The sequence below is a fragment of the Brachionichthys hirsutus genome, chromosome 19 (genome assembly GCF_040956055.1).
Source record: "Brachionichthys hirsutus isolate HB-005 chromosome 19, CSIRO-AGI_Bhir_v1, whole genome shotgun sequence".
Classification (NCBI taxonomy): domain Eukaryota; kingdom Metazoa; phylum Chordata; class Actinopteri; order Lophiiformes; family Brachionichthyidae; genus Brachionichthys; species Brachionichthys hirsutus.
The window spans coordinates 8689268-8709787 of record NC_090915.1 but is presented as its reverse complement, the minus strand read 5'-3'; the positions used below and the strand labels follow the sequence as shown (position 1 = coordinate 8709787).

The 20520-nt window shown below is 42.4% G+C and overlaps 1 protein-coding gene across 1 annotated transcript in view; it reads left to right on the top strand.

Annotated features, from left to right (window-relative positions):
* Positions 1-222: 222 nt before the first annotated feature.
* trabd2a (TraB domain containing 2A) overlaps positions 223-20520 on the top strand; it is a 45909-nt gene continuing 25611 nt past the window's right edge. Inside the window, exons 1-2 of the mRNA XM_068753094.1 lie at positions 223-336; positions 1105-1665. Coding sequence (XP_068609195.1) covers positions 223-336; positions 1105-1665 — 675 coding nt within the window. The remainder of the gene's footprint in view (positions 337-1104; positions 1666-20520) is intronic.

Here is a 20520-nt window from a genome sequence, read left to right as displayed (position 1 = left end):
TGACCAGCTCTCCCTCTCCCCCAGCACGCGTGAACCGACGGCGGCGCGTCCGCGTCCAGCCTCTCCAGCCAGCATGACTCTGTCCGGCGGGTTGTCGGGGACTTGTCTGCGCGTTTCTCTCCAGCGCACGCAGCCGGAGCCGGAGCTGTGGAAGTAGGACTTCATCCGTGCGTCCATCGCGCAACACGTTGAGAAACACGCGCCACCGGGCTTGGCGCGATGATGCGAGGCACGCTGGGCGCGTTCATCCAGTCCTGTCTGATCCTGACCCTAACCCTGGTCCGAGCAGACCAGTGGCGGCTGAAGGACTCCGCCGTCTGCGAGCTGAACAGGAAAGTAAGTCATTGTGAAGGGAAACGCTCGAGTCAACCTTTCAAGCATTTCAAGCATGAACTGCATCCTTTTGTCCAATCTGTGGACTTTAGAACAATTATGCCCCCCCCCCCCCCCCCCCCCTCCAGTGGTTCTTGCCTCTACAACAGTACTGTATGAATGTTTGTCTTTTTTTTATTTTTATAATAAATAGTAAATTAAGGGATGATTCATTTCCAGTTCGGGGTAAATACCTGCTTCCCGTGCAGGTGTGCATGTTGTATGAAAATGATATAATTTACAGTCTAAATATGTTTTTGAATCAAATAAATAAAATAACAGTCCCTTTTTTGGAATATCTTTCAGTTTCACTTTTTTTAATTGACAGTAGCTTTATTCTAATTGTCACAGAGCCTTGAAGGTCGGCTCAGTCCTGTCCAGACAGGAAGAAGAACGAATCTTCCTCTCCCAGTGTGAAAATCACTGACTTGTGTATGGCTTCTTTGGCACTTGGCTCCTAAGTGGGCCGTTAATAAGCCATTATCACTCTGTTAGCAGGCTGTGCAATAAACACCCGCTCGCAGACAGAGCGCTGGTGTAAGACAGACTCGGTGTTAGTTCATGTTAAGTATGTTGTGTTGTTGATTAGGCTCTGCTGGAATCAAATCCGATTACTAAACGTGAGAAACATTTCCATGTCACATTTTCTCAAACGTTTGCTGTCAGTTTTTTTCTTTCTTTTGCGAAAGCAAGTCATTGTAACATGTGAACTTTTCTTCTCTTTTCTCCAAGCAAACCGACCTAAACTCCTTCCTGTGGACGATCAAACGGGACCCTCCCTCGTATTTCTATGGTACAATCCATGTTCCCTACACGCGTGTTTGGGACTTCATTCCTGAAAACTCCAAGCAGGCCTTCCAGGAGAGCAACATCATCTATTTTGAGCTGGACCTTACGGATCCTTACACCATCTTAGCCCTAACCAGCTGCCAGCTGCTTCCTCAGGGGGAGAACCTGCAGGACGTCCTGCCCAGGGACATCTATCGGAGACTTAAGAGACATCTCGAGTATGTTAAACTCATGATGCCCTCATGGATGACCCCAGACCAGAGAGGAAAGGGACTCTATGCGGACTACCTCTTCAACGCCATTGCTGGGAACTGGGAGAGGAAGCGGCCGGTTTGGGTGATGCTGATGGTGAATTCATTAACTGAGGCAGATATTAAGACACGAGGGGTGCCGGTGCTGGACTTGTATCTGGCCCAGGAGGCAGAGAGGATGAGAAAGAGGACGGGGGCGGTCGAGAAGGTGGAGGAACAGTGTCATCCGCTAAATGGGCTTAACTTCTCCCAGGTGAGTTTGGAACTGTCGCGTCTGCCTGCTTTTGCTTTTACACATTCACAGCTGTGTTTCTGCGTGACAGTGGAATTAGTCTAGAATCAACTTCTGTTCAGTTGTGCTTGAAGCTTATAGAGGCGGATGAATGAATGAAAAAAAGAGACGTTTTTGGTTAGATTTGTAGTTGTTGCCATTGAAAATGAGCACAAATATCCATCGGTAAGTGAAGGCATCACCATTCACAGATCTTACAGTCAACGCTGATTCCGTTCGCAGTGTGTTTGGTCTGTTCTTGCGTGATATTATTGAGGTGCAGTGGGTTTCCTCACAGCAAGAAGGTTGTGGCTCGTAAACCACACAAAGACCTGGGACTTCTCTGTGTGGAGTTTGTTGCACGTTCTCTCCGTGTCTGAATGGGTTCCTGCCGCGTTCTCCGGGCAACACAATTTACCATAGGTGTGAACGCGACTGTGATTGGTTATTGGGATAGGGTGCATAAAGTGAATAACTTGAATGAGGATATTTGTAAAAATTATCCTCTTTTCCTTCAAAATGTATTGTGATAAAAAAAAAAACACGGGTCATTTTGAGTTTTATTCGCATACAGATAAAAAGTAATCAACATTTTTGCCATTTCGGGTGCTAAAAGCTACTCCTACTTCAACCTCTTGGTGTTCAACACTTGCTTCATCTACGATGTGGTGGAAGATGAACATTTAGAAAGTCCTTTGGACTTTCTAAATGATTGCGATATATCTGACATGTGACATCACTGTGATATCATCCGGTTTGTTTTACACATTGTGTATGTCTTCTTAGTTGATTTCTATAGAGTAGAGTTCTATGATCTTTTAGATGCGTGACTATTAGCACTTTGCATCAACTTTCTTTTATTAATTTGAGTTTAAAAACACTCTTAGGGGCTCCGCTTTCAGCACGCATGTTTTCAGGTTGAGGTTGTGACACTGACATGCAATTTGATAAAGGTTAGAAAACAAATGTAAAATCAAACAAACCTATTTAGTTCTATGTGTAGCTTTGAGTCGGATCGATCACATCCTTGTGACTTCCACATATTTTACATTTTGGGCACATATTTCCGACATTCCGACTCATTTTCTGTCCCTATCTGAGCTGAGATGGAATTCTGAAAAGCCTCCTCGATCGCTGCCTCTGAGCCAACAGCTGCTGAATTTTCCACTTTTGCACTTTAAAATGTCTTTCAATAAACTCAATGTCAAATCCGATATTTGGAAAGTAATCAGTCTGTAGAGACTAAGACGTGTAATTCCTACGAGAAACACCAGATGCACACGTTGTCAGAGGCCTGCAGTTTTACCTTTTCCTCTTTTTCCTGTAGCTTAGTCAAGTGGAGAAAGGTGTGCTGTTAAAAATCAGCTGTACAAACACTGAAGCGTGCTTCACCATGGTCTTTGTTATTAAAGAAAAAAATGGATCCTAATGACTCAAGCCTAAAATGACAAGCAAAAAGGAACCTTGTTCTGAAATCATGCTTAAGTTCACATGTCTGTCTGTCAGCCTGTCTGTCTCTCTGCTTGCCTGTCTGTCTGTGACCCCTTCAGCATTACAAAACCTCTCAAAATCAGGAGTCGCTATGAAACCATGTTTCATATTATTGAGGAATTTCAGCTAATGCTGGTCAGGAGCTCGAAGGATTATACCTGACCATTTCCCTTAACGCCCAGAAGCTCAAAGTGTTATTTTAAAGCAGGTCTTGTTGGCGCCCTCAGACTTTAAGTCTCTGCCAAACCACCCGGCATCACTTTTATTAGCGCTGTTATTCTCTGCAGGTGTACAGGGAAGCCGATGGATGTCAGTTATTGCACAGCATACATAAGCAGTCAGATGTGAAATTAGGCTACTAATTAGGCGATTTGTTTATGTCCTTTGCATTGGGCGTTTACGAGAAATCAAACTCCCATGGCAATGTTTATGTCTCGATAAACACTTCAAGCATTTGTTAGAGTTAACAATCGTTTGCAGTGAGTGACATCAATAAACTGTGGCGATGGAGACTTTTCGCATAATGTAAATAATTTATAATAGTCATTGGTTCCTCAGATGCTTTGTTCACGTCATAATCGACCAAGCAGATGCAATTTCTGGTGTTGTTTTTTAAATTACGACCAGTCTTTTAGATGAATGCTGACTTTTTCTCACAATCGGTGACTTTTGCCAAAATGCTTTGAATCGGTGACTTGTATTTTGCTGGAGCCAATCTTTGAATTTCACACCGATGAATGTCTCTGTTTGACTCCCCAGTGAAGTTTGGATTCTGTAATGTGATTCGTATTTAACAGTGTAAATGTGGTGGATGTGGCGACAGTAAAGCCATTTTAATTGTGCTGACAGATCAAGTGTAGGAGCTTCCTGGTCTGCAAACACAAATGCCACAGATCACAGATTGTGGCCAACATTTCCAGTTATCTGTAGCCCCTGATATATTTATGGAGTTTATTAATCCATATAAAATAAAAAATGTTGGGGGTGGGGGGGGGGTAACTGAGTTTGTGAACATGGCTATAAAGAGAAAACCGCTCATCATCTCAGCTTTTGTTGAATTAGGTCCCTGAAGGCTCAACAATGAATTCCAGTGTCCAAGAAAAACCCTTACCCTGACACCGTGCAGACGCAGCTCACAGCTTGGCACCCCATAATTTCCACACCGAGTTTCAATCCAATCAGCAGCTGCATGATGGATGCATTAACCCCGCTGGCTGGAAGCAGCTCGCTTAACATTTCAGTAAACATTTTTTTTTCTCCACAGTTCTGCAACACAGTTGAAAAGGGCAAGTCCAGCCTTTGAGCTCAACTCAACTGTGAGACGTCCAGAGAGTGACGAGTGAGATGCCCTCTTTGTGACACAACGTGACCGCCTCAGCTGTCATTCTTGACTGAAAATGCTGTTTAATCAGGCCGTAGCCTGGAGAAGCATATTTATTATGGTCTGTAATAGTCTCTGCAATGTTTTCACTGGCCATTTGCATCTGGCATGGAACGGTCCTTAAAATAAAAGGAAAGGCAAATGGAAAATAAAGTTGTTGAGGAATGTATTGTAAATTAGCGTCCTCATTGTTAAAGGGAAACAGCAGAAAGACATCTTCCTCGCCGAGTTGGTTGTAAATCCTCATCTTCGGTGGGCCGTCAGTTCTCTTTGGCTTTGATTTCCACGCTGAAGGAAAATAGTGGAATCACACTGAAATGACAAGATGTCGCTATCGTGCATCATTTCACCCGTGCAGCAACGCTCATAGCTGTCGACGAGCTCCGAGCGATGCGCTTATGACGCGTCCGGTCACACCGGTGACCCACAAGGCAAGCTGGCTGTAGACGAGACGAAAATGGATGCAGCGTTGAGCGCTTGTGAACAACGCCGTCGTATGTCTTGACCAATCTGAGTGAGACGCTGGAGATATTTGTCGTCTAGGATGAGGATTCTCGTCTAGGTTGTTATTAATAAAGAAATTAGATTCTCACCTGCCCAGATTATTGTAATCCTTCTGAATAGCTCAATCTGAAGCAACCAGATTTTTGCTTAGACTTTCAACCAAAATCAACTGGATTAGCAATCAACTGATTGACAAATTAATTAATTTTTTGACCCCCCCCTTTTTTATAAGCTCCTGATTGTGATTTGGCGGTTTCTTATTTTGAAACGTCTCAAACAGGTCCTGACGTGACCGATGGCTAACACGATCACATGTGGTTTCTTTGCTTTCACCTTCTCAGTGATTCTTTAAATGGAGTTAAGGACAAGTTGGCAAAACTGTCTCATTTGTTACGTTGGTAATAAAGTTCTGCTTTTGTGGAGTTATGATAAAAGTCTTCATATTTTGGCTCCTAGATGCCTTAATTATAATTTTTTTCTTGATATAATCTGATTTTTACAGGTGATGTGTCCATTTTATTTTTATTTTGTGTCCCACGATGCATTATCCCCATTGAGCTCCTTATTTCCAAACCACAATGAACTCTACTTTCTTTACTCAGATCTCTAATCTGGCCGAGCATGACTGCTCTAATTCTTGCTTTATGCCCCTCGTCTTTTGAAGAGCGGGTTCAGCCTTGCCCATTACACTAAGTGAGCTTGTTGAGGACAACAATGGCCTTATGAAGGCCGACTTTCTCTGTCACTGTTGTTGGGGAACCAGCGGGACATTCCACACCTCAGTGGCGTAGACCTGCTAATGAAAGTGTTGCTTCTTTCCTCCGATCACTGGGGGTAATGGTGCGTGGAGAGGCCATGAATGCAGGTCTCAGTGTTCGACTATGAGAACAGGGAAAGAATGTTTGAAGCTCATTTGTTTCATTCATGACGAAGAGGGACTGGAACTTGGAGGGTTGAGAGATGCAAACTGAGATCAGTAGAAGAGTCATTATAAAGCGAAAGCATGACTCTGTTTTCATTAAAGGTTTCATGGCATTACCTCTGTTTGACAACGTCCTTACTTCAGTTGTGGTGGGGGGGGGGGTCTTTTTTCTTTTGAACTGACGGTCGACCTGGGTCTTGGGATCTGCTGGACTTCATGAGACGAGATCTGATATCCAAACAAATGAACTGGAACAACAAATGAGACTCAAACAAATCAAGCTTTTATAAACTGAAAGACATCAAAGATTGACAGTCTCACAGTGGTTTTCTCACTGAATGGAGCGGTTCAGATTTCCAAGCTATTTGCGATTCACTTTTTGATTTTTCCCGGGAACAAAAGTATTTCAATGACCAGAACCAAACAGAACTTCTGCCCCGATGTAAAACAGTTTAAACCAGCCTCAACAAAGCTGGCTATTTAACCAGTTACTATATTCAACAAGAAGATCAGGCCCAAGACAACACATCTGACACCCTTTTCCAGCGTCATTTTACAATGCGTTGAGTAAAAACCTTTAACATTTTGGATTTAAAGCTTTGGGTTCAGTCTTTAATTCTTCTAAAGGTCAGTTTGACCCCTTGTTGAAGAAATAGTCTCTCGTTGGTCGATTTATACTTGAACACAGTTTGTTTCTGAATCAGCAGATCTGTGGGAAAAAGGTTTAGAGCAATAAATGAGACTCCAGGGCTCGCGTATAAATCTACAGCTCAACGAACTCTCCGAAACTCATTGGGCTGGACAGACGCTGTCAGAAAGTGTGAACATCTCCAAACTCCCACACCCAGCGTCGTCCCAGGCATGATGACGGCTAAGTGGCTCAGTTATGTAGACTACGTCAAGTGAAGCTTGACATCCTGGACAGTAAACTGGCTGTACAGATTTTCCAGCCAGGCAAGCTGCCACTCATTCCCAGAGTTTGCCCGGTGTAGGGAATTTCCATATTAGATGGGATTCCACAACGTGTTTACATGCCGACAGAACAACAGGGACGCACCACGTTTAGTTTGTTATTGTAATGACTGATTTCAAATGCACGCATCACAACAGTGATGTCACACAACACAGATGAACATGGGCTTAGATTGGCTGGGGCAAAGTCCCGCCTTCAGGGGACAGAATGACGTGAGGACGAAGCGGGAAACATCTTCATTCCAATGAAGCGCGGGCACGAGAGCTGTGTTGGAATCTCAGCGCTGATATCTGAACTAACTGTACTGATCTGTTAATTATATAAATGTCTTAATCTTAACCCACATTCTCCTCATTGATTACGCACCCACTATGGAGAACAAGAACCGGAAGAGGGTTTGGTAAAACCCTACACCGGGAAGGAAAATTTGTCTGAATCTCATAGATAATGAGGTTAGATGGCAAAATGAGAATACTGACAGTAACCTGTATTCTCCACCTAACCGGAGTTGGCCGTTGTTGTTGCATTGGAAGCTGTTGGACGTATCTGATTCATTCCTCCAGTCAATCAGGGGAAAGAGGAGATCGGGAACTCTGATTGGTCCTGATGCTCGGACAGCATTGTCCTGTAGGGTGATGTGTGAGTATATATGAGTATGTGTGTTTCAGTGTGGAAGATAGAATGTACGCTGGCACAATGACAGCAAGTCTGATTCAATGTAATTTCCCCCGGTTGAAGGAACCCCAACTATTCACCCGATGGTTTCAGTGATCATCAGTGAAAGATGGCCCGCAGTAATCAAATGTATACTCTGGAAGACACAGCCAGAAAGACGACAAGCGCAGCAGTAAATCATAACCTGTACTCCAATTTAATAAGCTCATCCGTACTTAGAGTAGGACTTTAATATCATGCCAGATTGTCTTGGCAGAATATCCGTTCCATACAACTGATGATTTGTTTGGACATTTTTGAACTACTGAATTTTTCCAAGTAAGTGTCATCAAATGAGATATTAATCGGAAACATGGAATCTAATTCATTAATACTGCAAAAAGTGGATGTCAGTGAAATAGAATAAAGTGATATATTCCCACAGACAGTAGACTAGACGGTGCACACGCTAAACCGCTCACTTTGTTTTGCATCAGAGCGGCAAATCAATTTTTAGTCATATTGCAGGAAGTGATTTATGTTATTGGTGCACAGTAAGATGTTACATAACTAAAAAACATACCAGTCTGTCTCTGTTGTTTGGTTCACACACAGTTCTTGGGTTTTCTTTCACTCTGCTTTTATTTGAGAAAACTTCATTTCAGTGTGATGGGTAATTATCTTATGTGTATTTGTTCGTATAATTGCATGTGCCAGTTTATTATTGTTTGTGTCTGTGCATGCATGGATGCTTATGTGCATATATGCTTTCCTGTGCATGTGTTCATGTCTGTGTACTGTAAGTGCATGCATATGTGTGTGTGTGCTCTCTCCTTGAATTTCCAACATGTCCTCACAGCGTCCTTAGAGTCCCTGGTTTCATGTGGCAACGAGGTGGTCGGATTTCCTTGCGACTGTTGACCAAACAGATCCATATTAGATGTCTGACATTCCTTCAGCCATTATCTCTCCATCAATCTGGATATGTGACGCCAGAGATACAATGCAAGTGTAAAGTTTGTCAAGAAGTCATAAAGAAAAACTATTCAGCGGAAAAAAAGGCCAATAGATCATCTCTGCATGAACTACTGATAAAGATTAATGCCAGTGACTTTAGAAAAATAATTTTAGAACCTAAAAACATAAAACCCACGATGGCGACAGGTTGGAGAGTTGTGCTTTTCTTTTCACCAATCAGTGATGAGATGAATGTGTACTTGCTGGTTCAACCATCTCTAGAAGAAATGCACCTTTTTGATTTCATTCCAGGCATTAAGAACAAGATAAATCTTTTCACCGTATAACGACCTCTAATTTACAACCATCACAATGAGTAACGCGTCAGCAGCGGGGGTTGATAAACTCAGGCTGTGTTGGCAATAATCTCAAACACATTAGCTGCAGGGCATTTGAGTTTCTTCAGTGTCTTCTTTGTTTTTCCCTCTAAAACACCACAAAGTTCCTCCTGAGTTTCTGTTCGAACCCATTAAACACTTTTTCGTGTGATAGTGAACACTCACCTCGCTTTGTTGCTGTCCTGCTGAACACGTTCTCGTGTTAGTTCACCCATTGGTTTTTGTATTTCACAATTGATTGGAAGCGGCTAAGATAATAATAATAATAAAATAACACTATTGTTTTTTATTTTTACATCTTTGCTTAAAGGTGGGCACAGGTTTTCCTTGAATATACCTCTGCCGCGGCACGTCCTGCTGTTTATATAAAAATATTGATTACCGAGAGTGTGAAGAAATAGAAAGCCTCTGATGACAAAACATACAGTTCATCGTACAAAACACGTTGGCAAAATGTGCTCCCTCCCCCGCAAGTTGACGGGAATTTGTTAAAAGTTGTTAATGAATCTGTCATTTGATGTACTACTTTAAACAGCAATTTATTGCGGTTGAAATTCCATGGACGGTGGTAATTACAAATGATGGAACAGCCACGGCTGTGTTTCAGCTGGCATTTTCCATTCATTGTTATGAAATGGGGCGGCACGGTGGCGTAGTGGTTAGCGCTGTCGCCTCATACCAAGGATGCACCGCGTTTGAATCCTACCTGTGCGGAGTTTGTATGTTTTCCCTGTGTTTGCGTGGAGTTTCTCCGGGTTCTCCAGGTTTCCTCCAAATGCATGCTAATTAGGTGGATTGCCTTCAGGCGGTCCTCACTTAACCACAGTTACGTTCCGCAGACCTCGTCTTCAGTAAGGGGAGAACCTTCTCTAGTCCAAATTGTCCATAGTGTGTGAGTGTGCGTGAATGGTTGTCTGTTACTATGTGGCCCCGTGATGTGCTGGCGACACATTCAGGGTGTATCCCACCTCTTGCTCATAGCAAGCTGGGAAGAGGCTCCAGCAAAGTGGGAAGATAAATGGATAGATGCTAGATGCGATTTAGATATGCGCATGTGCGATGTCACAGTGTGGCTCCGCCTTTATTTAATTAAGAAAAGCTCGGCCCAACACTCACTAACAGCGGTGGTCTCACACTGAAAGCTGCTGTAAGTTATCCGTATTAGCCATTAGAGTAATTAAGATGCTAATTCCAGTTTGTTTGCAGCCCATCACTCTGTCTGTTGTTGTGTAAGTGTGGCTTTGCGGGGTGAATGTGGCCGACACCTCGGGGTCTTTGTTATCGACTGAGCAGCACAGCATGAGACCTATAAAAATGGAGCCGTGGTGTATACGCTGTTTCCGCTGTACTGAAGAATACAACGGAAATCTTGTATTTTGTTGTCCGATGTATCAAAAAAAAAAGTACTTGCGAGAACAGAAAGTATTTCAATCTTGAGCCAGTTTTTCTGTTTGAAGTCGGGACGGGTAGGATGACTCCTGCGAGCTCCAAACACTGCAGATTTCATCTGAATCCGAGGCGTCTCCTGTGAGGCCTCCATTGTTTTAACACGTCTTAACCCAGAGGGCACGGCTCCTAATGACTGAATTTCAGACTTCGCTGCGATGAGTCTCTTCCTATAATTCCATTTTCTTGTAACTAACACAAAGGCTGGAGCTTTATGCATCACCTCCATTGGGATTTATTTCTTATTTGTTTAATCATACTTTTTACATCATATATTTATTTGACTAATAGCTATCAGTTGTTTCACACTTGCAGCTTTTACTATTGCTATGTTATGTGATTCTCTATCAGTTGCAGTAATGTGAGTGCCGCCATCCTGTGCAGCCCTACTATGGATATTTGAGACTTTAATTTAATGCTTCTTCTTCATTTGGCAGATCTGTCTGTCGTGTTTAGAGTTTGGACTTTTTCTTTGTTTCATTTAACCAGCGATGCCAAATAAATTCTTTGTCAAACAAATAATGGTGATGGAGGACATGATAGCTGTCAAGTAAGATTGGAATAGTAATAATAACTGATCTTTACATGCAGATACATGAGCAGTGAAAACCTTAATGTCTCAGTAATGTAACATGAAGCAGACATCTGTGATCTTATCATCTCAAACAAGGCATCGTGACCTCTGAGCAAGGTTGCAGTAGACCACCCAAACTGATTTGCACATATAGGTGACTTTTCAAAAAATTAATCTGACAGTGGAAGTAAAAAAAAAAACCAAGGCCAAAGTTATCCAAAAACTTCAGCGCGGAGGACTAATAACTTTTTCTTCCTAACTTGGCATCACCTGATGGTTATTTTACATCTTCATCCAGGGTTTCTTATTGATAAAATGGAACGGATTCACTTTCCTACTATTTGCTTTACGTAAACGATTCAAGACTGCGTTTACAAAAGTACACATATTGGTCCTCAGCAAGAGTAAAACATTGTTGAGCCGATAACATAACTTGCGAAAGTTGCTGAATTCTTCTGCCATAATAAAAATGCTCGCGAGTTGTGGGCCGTCAGCTGCAGACATCATTAGGGGTGGGGTCTGTGTGGTAGAGGGTGTGGTCTACATTGCAGAGGGCATGGTGTTCTTGCTGGGGGGGTTTCATGCACCTATAGGTGTTTCACACACATGTTACCTGCTTAGCAACCTATTTTATCAATCAGTGCTGCGAGGCTCTACTAAGCTGCCACTGTCTATTCAAGATTGCTCTGATAACAAAAGCTAGAAATAGTCTATCTAAATTCTCCTGTTATGTGGAAAGGCTTCACAGTCTCTGATAACCCCCCCCACCGGTTACTAATTAGTGACACCTGGCGAACATACATAAAATTAACTTTTACCAGCAGTAAATGTCACGTTAAAAGAGTTAAATGGATGTGTGAATAAGTGCAGGGGACACACAGCAGATGAATTTAAGATGTCATGCAAACCGTCCACCTGTTAGGTGTTAAGGCCAACATGTACATAAACTGAGTGTGTCTGTGTTTTAATCCCTTTACAAAGGTTTTTAATGATTAAGGGAATCCTCTGTGTTTTTATCTAGCACATGTTGTTAACTATCAAGGTGCCAGGTAGTTATCCTAAGGCTGCAAAAAGCCATGAACAAAGAGTGTATACTAAAGAAAAAAGAAGGTAAACGTGATAGAAAAGAGGAAAGACAGTTGAATAAAAGAGGAGAGACGGAAAAGGGTTAGAAGAGCTAACCTATGTGAATGATATGTGATATGCGTCCGGCCTAAATGGAAATAAAGTATGCATCCTTAATTCTTGTCATTGTCATAGTTAGATAAATCTATCTATTAAATACTCCGACATAGAGAATGACATCCACACTATAAATCTTGTGTGGGAAAGCCCCTAAACCAGATCGTCCATCCTATATTTGCAATACTCCCTGTGAGTCATCGATGAGCTCTCGTCCACCTGTTAATAGATTGTGAATATCACCATTCTATTGGAGCGGTTTAAAATCTATCACTATATATGCGTTTGAGGCTTTACTTGTGTGGTCTGCCCATCTAAAGTTTATGTGTGGAAAACACAAGATGCCTTAGCCACTGATGGAGAAGGAGGAAGGGGTGGGGGGCTCTAAAAATAGAAAATTAATTATGTTGTGGGCTGCCACAAATACACAAATGCATGGGGAAAAACCCATGTTCTCCAGAGGATGAATCCTACCTACTATCCTCTGACTTTTAATACCACAGTGAGGTTTACGTCTATTATTCAGAGGGTTTCTTGACAACTACTCGAAATGTTGCCATGAACTTTGGTTCAGACATTTATGTTCCCCTCAGGATCAAATATTACTTTGAAGTTTCCTTAACTTAGAATCTAATCCAATACAATGACTGGTCTATAATAAAATATCTGAAAATGCCAAATGCCATTCTCGTGAGTCTTCTGTGTTCAACGCTCATTAGCAAAAGTATGCTGTCCAGTCCAGCTACTTCTGAATGCAACTCATAGGATTGGCGGTTGTGTAATTCACAATGGGTGGTGGGAAATGGCATTCTGTGTACTCCGTTTTCACATATAAATGATTTACCTGTTTTAAATCTTTGTCGAAGTGATATAAAGCAGTCAAGAACTAAAGTGTGGATTAATTCCTGAGCCATCGCCTCCGCCTGCATCCCTGCGTGTGTCTCTCACCACGGGGCTTCTACCCTGATCTAAAACGAGTTGAAATGCATATGTTTCAGTGCAACTTGTATTGTTTGAGTAGCTTTGACAGTTGTTATTTTGGATGGAACCTCACAGGACAGGAGTGGGTTTATGTGTGTGCCATCCTCAGTGGAAACTGGCATATTTCTGGAAGCTGAACTCCAGTTAGGATGTGTTTAGATGTTTTTCCACATTTGTTGGTTGTTTATGTGGTTGTGAGGCTGTGGGTCTACACAACGACTATGTCTCTCTCTTTCTGTCTTTTTGTCCATCCACTTACTTCTCCCCTACCCCCCTCAGTTACTTTTGTACTGACTAGTCCATCACCACAACAAACAGATATGTTTCTCGGATGGTTCAAATCCCATTTTCCATGACTCATCCCACATGTGTGGATAAAAAAATTTTTTTTGCCGGCGATGGCATCAAAGGTCGGGTTTTGGGATATTGTGATCAGTGGTTTTGTTTATATCAGTGGAATAATGGCTTATCATCGTGGTGTTTGTAGACTTGTTTAGTTCGCTTATATGCCACTGGGAAATGCTAAATAAGCTTCATTCCTGCAGTAAAAAGCCAAGGATCTATTGGCTAATCTAACACTTGTCCACTGCTGAGAATTAAAATTCAACCCATCATCCTGTTTTGGAGATTTGGTGTTTTTAAAAAAAACAAAGGCATTTTTCTTTTTTTTGGCAAAGGAACTGCATCAATTGACCTCCAGCTATTAAATGTTAAATTAAGAAATGTTATTTCTAAATTAGGCTACACAACAAGCTGAACAAAATAATTTTCTCAATCCATGAAGAACTTGTTTATTATCTAGTTTATCTGGATTTTTTTTTTTTATCACTACTGCTCAAGATAGATGATTTTCATTGGGTGGCAATGAATATTTCTTTTTATGTGATTTTCATTTCTCTTCATCATAATTTGATCATTGGCATAACGTTTTGGCATTACATGACATCTTTTAAAATGAAACATAAATGTTTAAACTGGCTGCAGATTTCATGCCGAGGAATCGCTGTAACCCTTTTGTTACTTGTCTTGAAGTCATTACTGTCAATTTATCAGCGAACACAAACCAATAAAATTACATGCGTAGAGGATATTGCAAAAAAAACAAACTCCAAGACATTTTTATGGGGCAGTTCCAAAGTTGGACAGTTATGTTCTAACATGGATTAATTTGAAAGCGCTGTACAAATCAGACCATTGACTTTATTTCACTAGACACATACAATGATATGGTAATTACTGTATGTCTATGCCGTAAAAACAATAGTGCATTAAAGATACTGCCGTGAAGAAAATAAATACATGTAGTCAATGGTTAAGGTCAGCTTTCACAAATAATCATTGATGAAATCGATCAAATGTAATGCATAGTGTAATTACCATAGATTTTAGGCTAGTCAAATGAAAATAAATCCATTGGGATGCCTGAGCTCATTGCCTTGAACATGCATATATAATCCAGTCCATCCTGTCATAGCATACAGCATTCAGCTCTCAAAGCAGGCCTCTGTGTTGAAATACATTCTCCAGATATACTGAATTGTGTATATTGTGTATATTATCCCCCCCCCCCCCATTTTGAGCAATTTAAGCAATGTGATTTATGTGATCTTAGTAATGGAGCGGTCAGTGTAGGAGATCCATTAGTGACCTTTTAGAGCCGTGAGGAGGTGGAAAGGCCAAACCGTCTCACCTCACCGGAAGACATGCATACATGTGTTTGTCCTTCGTTTCTGTTCTGGAGCATGAATCATTCTAAAAGCTTCAGACCGACAGCTGTGGGAGCGAAATAAAGCCTAAAGGATTCATTTCTGTGCAAAAAAAGCAAACTAACCCCAACACACTCAACCAGTAGGTACACAAAGTCAGGTGATGCTGACGTTTCTCACCTGCGATCTCTCCTGAGAGTGTCCCAGCTTGCACATCGAGGCTCCCAATATGGTTGCTGGATACATGCTAAGTGTTCACAGCTGCATTGATCTGAGTCAGCATGAAGCAGCTCTGCGGTGAACTTCGACTCTTACTGTTTCTGATGATAATTAGCAGTTTGATTGATCCACCGACACAAAATCTAATCGGAGTAGAGCCCAGTGTGACATCTGCATGCTGTTTCGCTTTAGCATAATGTCAGAGAACAAATCCTCGCATCCAATGATTAAACATGTATCAACACACATGCCCACTCTCACAGACACACACACACACACACACGTGCACGCGTGTGGACACGGACCTCCAGCCGTTTGATTTGACGCTGATTCCATGTGACAGCCTAAATATTTGGCCGTGTCTGGGCACTAAGGTAAATGCGCTGCACAAGAATGTTTTTACAGGGCGAGAGAGAGCGAGAGAGAGAGGGGATTGGAGCTGATATAGAGGGAAGGAAACACAGAGAACCCAGAAAGAAAGCGAAAGAGAGGAGGAGAAGTGTAGCCCCTTCATATAAATGCGGTTTGTGTGTTGGCCGTCAGCGCGATCCACTGAATCAACTGTATCATTGTAACACAGCCCAAAGCGGTGCACGCTGTGTGCAAGCACATAGAAGATGTATGTGCTGTTAAACCATGACATCGTGCTTGTCCTGTTTAAATTCGACCAGAGAGCAGCGGTAACCTGGTAGGTAGTCTTTATTCTTATAAATAAACAACAACATGCAGTGCTGCATGGGGACCATCGCAGGAAAGCTGCAAAGGGTCCGACCCGTTTGATGAAGTGCGTCACACGGGACAGAAAGAGAAACATGCTTCTCTACTTTATCACCATGGGCGGCTGTGGCTCAGTTGGTAGAGTGGGTCGTCCAGTGATCAGAGGGTCGGTGGTTCGAGTCCCAGCTCTGCATGTCAAAGTGTCCTTGGGCAAGACACTGAACCCCGAATTGCTCCCAGTGGGTCTGGCCGCACCTTGCGTGGCAGCAGTCGCCCACTGGAGTGTGAATGGGTGAATGTGAGGCCTCATGTAAAGCGCTTTGAGCACCGCGAAGCGGTGGAAAAAGCGCTATATAAGTGCAGTCCAGTCCATTTTTACCATAAAAATGAATCACACTGACTTGTAGATTTTACAGAAACCTTTGAACTATAGCAGCTCTGTACACCTTCAGTTCGCTTGATTGGTGTTCCAGAGTGAAAAGGGTAAGTAGCGTACCCATTTGTGATGTGTCATTGCTCTGATTGGTTTGGATGTTGGTAATCGGCTTAATAATTCTCTGATTAGAGCTCGATGTGCATTTGAGAATGAACATTTTGCTTAAAAACACTCAAATGCTCATTTTATTTCTGGACATGGCTCTGTGAGAGGGTTGATGTCAACACTCACTGAATGAACTGGTCTGGATCAAAAGAGATAGGATAACTCAATTAAAAGAGGGGGAGGTTGTCATTATCATCACTCATGCAGGTATTGTGTTGTGTGATCTTGACAAAGCAGCGCTCCTCCTCGTCTACTTCTCTTTTAGTCACCCCTGTCTTCTTCCATTGTGTGGGAATATTTGTCCCCATATTTCCATTCCTTTGTCTCCTATTTGGAAATGAATAAAGTTATCTTCAAAGGTTCGGTTTGAGCTCCTCATAGGCTGCAGTAATCCACAATGATGAAGCATTTAAATACACACACACATGCTCACGCATTAATGTGCATTCAAACACACACAGAAAAGCCATAATCTTGTACAGGTGTACACACACACTCACGTGCACATAAAACATACACACACACACGTACTGCTGGGAGTTCATGTGTGACCTGAGGAATGCAAGGGTCAAATCTTTAAAGACCTGGCTGATAGAGGGGATGTATAGGATCAAAGGAGAGAACAGGAGAAAGGGAGGGAGAGATGGATGGAAAGAGGAGAGGGAGAAGGGAATGTACAGGATCAAAGAGAATGGGAAAGGAGGACTGAAATGATGGCAGGATGAATGGAGGAGTGAAAGTGGAGGTGTCAGCAAGGTGGCGAAGAAAAGTGAGAGAAAATGTGCACAGGGGGAGTTGGAAGGAGAGAAAAGGAGAGACGGGGGAGGAAAGTGAGGAGGTAGAGGTTGGATAGTGGGACAAAAACAATATAGATAACTCAAACTGACAAGTGTGTGGTGCCGGTGTGTGTGTGTGTGTGTGTGTGTGTGTGTGTGTGCGCGTGAGTGTGTGTGTGTTTAAATGGTGGGTTTTCTGCCAGAAAGTGAAAGCTCACTTGTGCAGCGGTGAAAGATTTATGTGCGCGTGTGTGTGTGTGTGTGTGTGTGTGTGTGTGTGTGTGCATTTTTTGCAGATGCAAAACTGTCAGCGGAGATTTAGACATTTTTACGGCTTTATTGTGAATTGATAAATAAATAATATTCAAATAGTCACTACCGTCAAATGAGAAACATCTTGCATTATTGAGAAAAAAAAAAAACTCCACACAGACAGGAATCGAACCAAGGATCTTCTTGCTGTGAGGCGACATTGCTGACCACTGCCGCTGTGCTGCACATCCTATAGTCTTAGAATACTTTGAAAACAGAAATGCCAGGCTGCATCCTGCATTTCAGAGTAACCCATAGTGGAATAAGCAGGTGTGGCGTAGCTGTCGGACTATTGCCCCGAGCCGCTGCTCTGTTAAAGTCTGGCAGCGCCGCTGTGCTCTTGAAAGGTCTTGTTTTAGGGCTGAATGCTCTGACTAACGTTTCACCGATAGCATCGCTCAGAAGTAACTCAGAATCCCCATCTCTGTTTATTTCTGTCTGTCGTCTTCCCTGTCTGCGCTCCCCCCCTCTTAGATTTCTCTGATAACATCAGCTCGGAGTCTCTTCCGCCCTTTATCTCTTTACATTGGTTCTGCTCTTGTTGTTGTTGTTTTTCCTCTCTTGTAACCATTTTTGTGTCACCTTGCAATAGAAAGATATTTTTTTTTTTGCAACTGAGCATTGCATTATAATTAACAGACTCCAACACCTTTCACTCAAACGCCAAAGTCTAGTGCCGGAACAATCAGATTAACATCTTAGCCAGAAGCTTTACCACACAAGGAGTCGCTTTGGGTGTTTACAAGCCGTTCACATTCATGTAATGACAGGACCTCACAGGCAGTTTACACGTTCTATACATTTATATACAGACGCAATGCGTTGATGACACATTACTGAGATTAGATACCCCAAGTTGTCTTTTCTTGTTATGTCTGAGGGGAATAAGGCGACTGAACTCGACTGAGGACGAAGCCAAAATCAGCCTGATGTTTAATTGGGTGTTGCCGTGACAATGTCCTTCTCTTAGAAGAAACTGCTGCAAGTTTTAAAGCAAACTAGAGTGATTAATCAATGCAAAAGAACATGCTGCACGCTAAAAGAGGTGCACCGATTGAAATTTAAAAAAGCCTGACCTGCCGATAGCGATTTTAAAGTGACAGCATACACCTTCAATGTTCCAATCTTATGGAAAGCAAACAAAACTTGTGCAACAGGTTACACTGAAATAAACTGTAACCTCAGCTAAAATAAAGTGCACAGCAGTATTTTGCGTTTACAAATAAAAGGACATCACAAGGTTTGAGGTAGTTAATAAAATAGCTATTTACAGGACAGAATGACCTAAACCACCAATAAGGTGTCCTGAGTTTTAGCTTTTCTTTCTTGTAGTGCAAAAAGAGAAAAACGCCCAAATGCAGCAGCTTTGTGATGATTTCAATGTAAAATAACTGTGAACAGCTGACAGGACAAAAGCTCCCAAGTCAAGCGTTCTCTGCACTATTTATGGTAATAACAAGAATTAACATGGCATAACATGTTAATGACATGTTGGCTCAGACTTATTGCAGTACATTAGTGGCAGTTTCTTTTTTTTTTTTGATGAACAAAAGCATTTCAAGTAATCAAGTGATCTCATGGCAGAGCAGAAGAGGACAGCGGTCGACCAAATGCGGCCTTACGACATTCTGACCGGCAACTTCTGCTGAGTCTTCTTCATAGCGTTTATTCTGCAGCCTGGCTTGGTTTATAGGTTTTGGAGGAGAAAAAGAGGAATATAATATTACTTAATGTAATAATGTTTTTTATTAGCTTATAATCACTCATTTAAATGAGAGTTGTGTCTGCATATATCAAGCATGGATCAGCGGGAATGCCAGAGCAGAGCTGAGGAAAATCAAGTTGTTGATCAGGACAGTGATATGAATACTAATATTTATGCTTCGCTGAGATAAGTGAACATTAAATTGCAGATTAAAAACATTGTCTGCCTTTTTTGTTGTTGTAATTTTACTCTGCAGGGCCGGTCTTTATACTGTTTTAACTGTGTGAGCTTGGACATTTGAATATTTTCCTCAAATTCAACTTAAAACGCTCTCAACTTTATTTTTTCTTCCTGTATTACACTGATCAACATGCTGAGATGTATGCATTAAATGTAATTATTATGTAGCCATTCCACTTGGACAGGACACTTGTCACTATTGCCAAACTGAAACTCATCGAACAAACTTTGGAACAAGTTTTTTTTCTTCTTCTGTGCTTCTGAAGCACTCCAGAACTCCACATGTGGGAATCTGACTGTGATGATGTTTGCTCTGGATGCCGACACCCACTCTCCTTCATCTCAATAAGAGGAGGCATTTCCATGACAAAGGACAATTATTGACTTTCATTGGCTCCGTTTGCTTTGATATCAGCAAGGGGTGTGTCTGGGTGTTTGTGTGTGCTGCTGGAGGGGGGTAGGCAGCGGAGGAGAAGAAACGGGCGGATCTGATGAAAGGAGCCGAATGGGAAAATGCACCCACTGACCCATAGTGTACTAAGAGAAAAGGAGGATCACGTCAGGAAGAAAAGAAATGCTTTTCTCTTTCACTCCTCCTGTGTCCTTCTGTTTTCTGTCTCTCTTCAGTTTATTGCTTGTGTTTTCTTGCTGTCTTTCTGTTTTCTACGCCAAAACTTTCTTTTTAATCTGGCTCTGCCCCCCCCCCCCCCCCCCCTTCACAGCCATGATTTAAGGGGCTGAAAGGCATGCAAGTTGAGAAAGAGGAGAAGTGGGAGCTGAGAAAAAGGGGAGACCCTGCAGATGAGGGCCTTCCTTCACGGACGTGGCACAGATGTGAGGTTGTTTTTGTGAAATGAGTTGGGGAGGGGCGGTGATAGGCTAATTTGCGTGGCATAAAGACGGGGCCCTTTTCATATGCAGAACGCTACTTTGATGCGCGGCCGATGAAAGCTGGAGGGAGCGCAGAGTAGGGTGATGCAGGGGCTCTTTGTCCCCTGACAAGAAGGCATCTGCTCCACGTTGCCCTCCTCTCCTCCTCTTCACTGCTATCCCAAGGCTCCCACAATAGACCGGCCAAGAGAGAAAAGTGTCATCGGAGCACCTTAGAAAAGCCAACACCGCTTGGGTCGGCCTGGTTGCCGTAGGGGTATGCATATT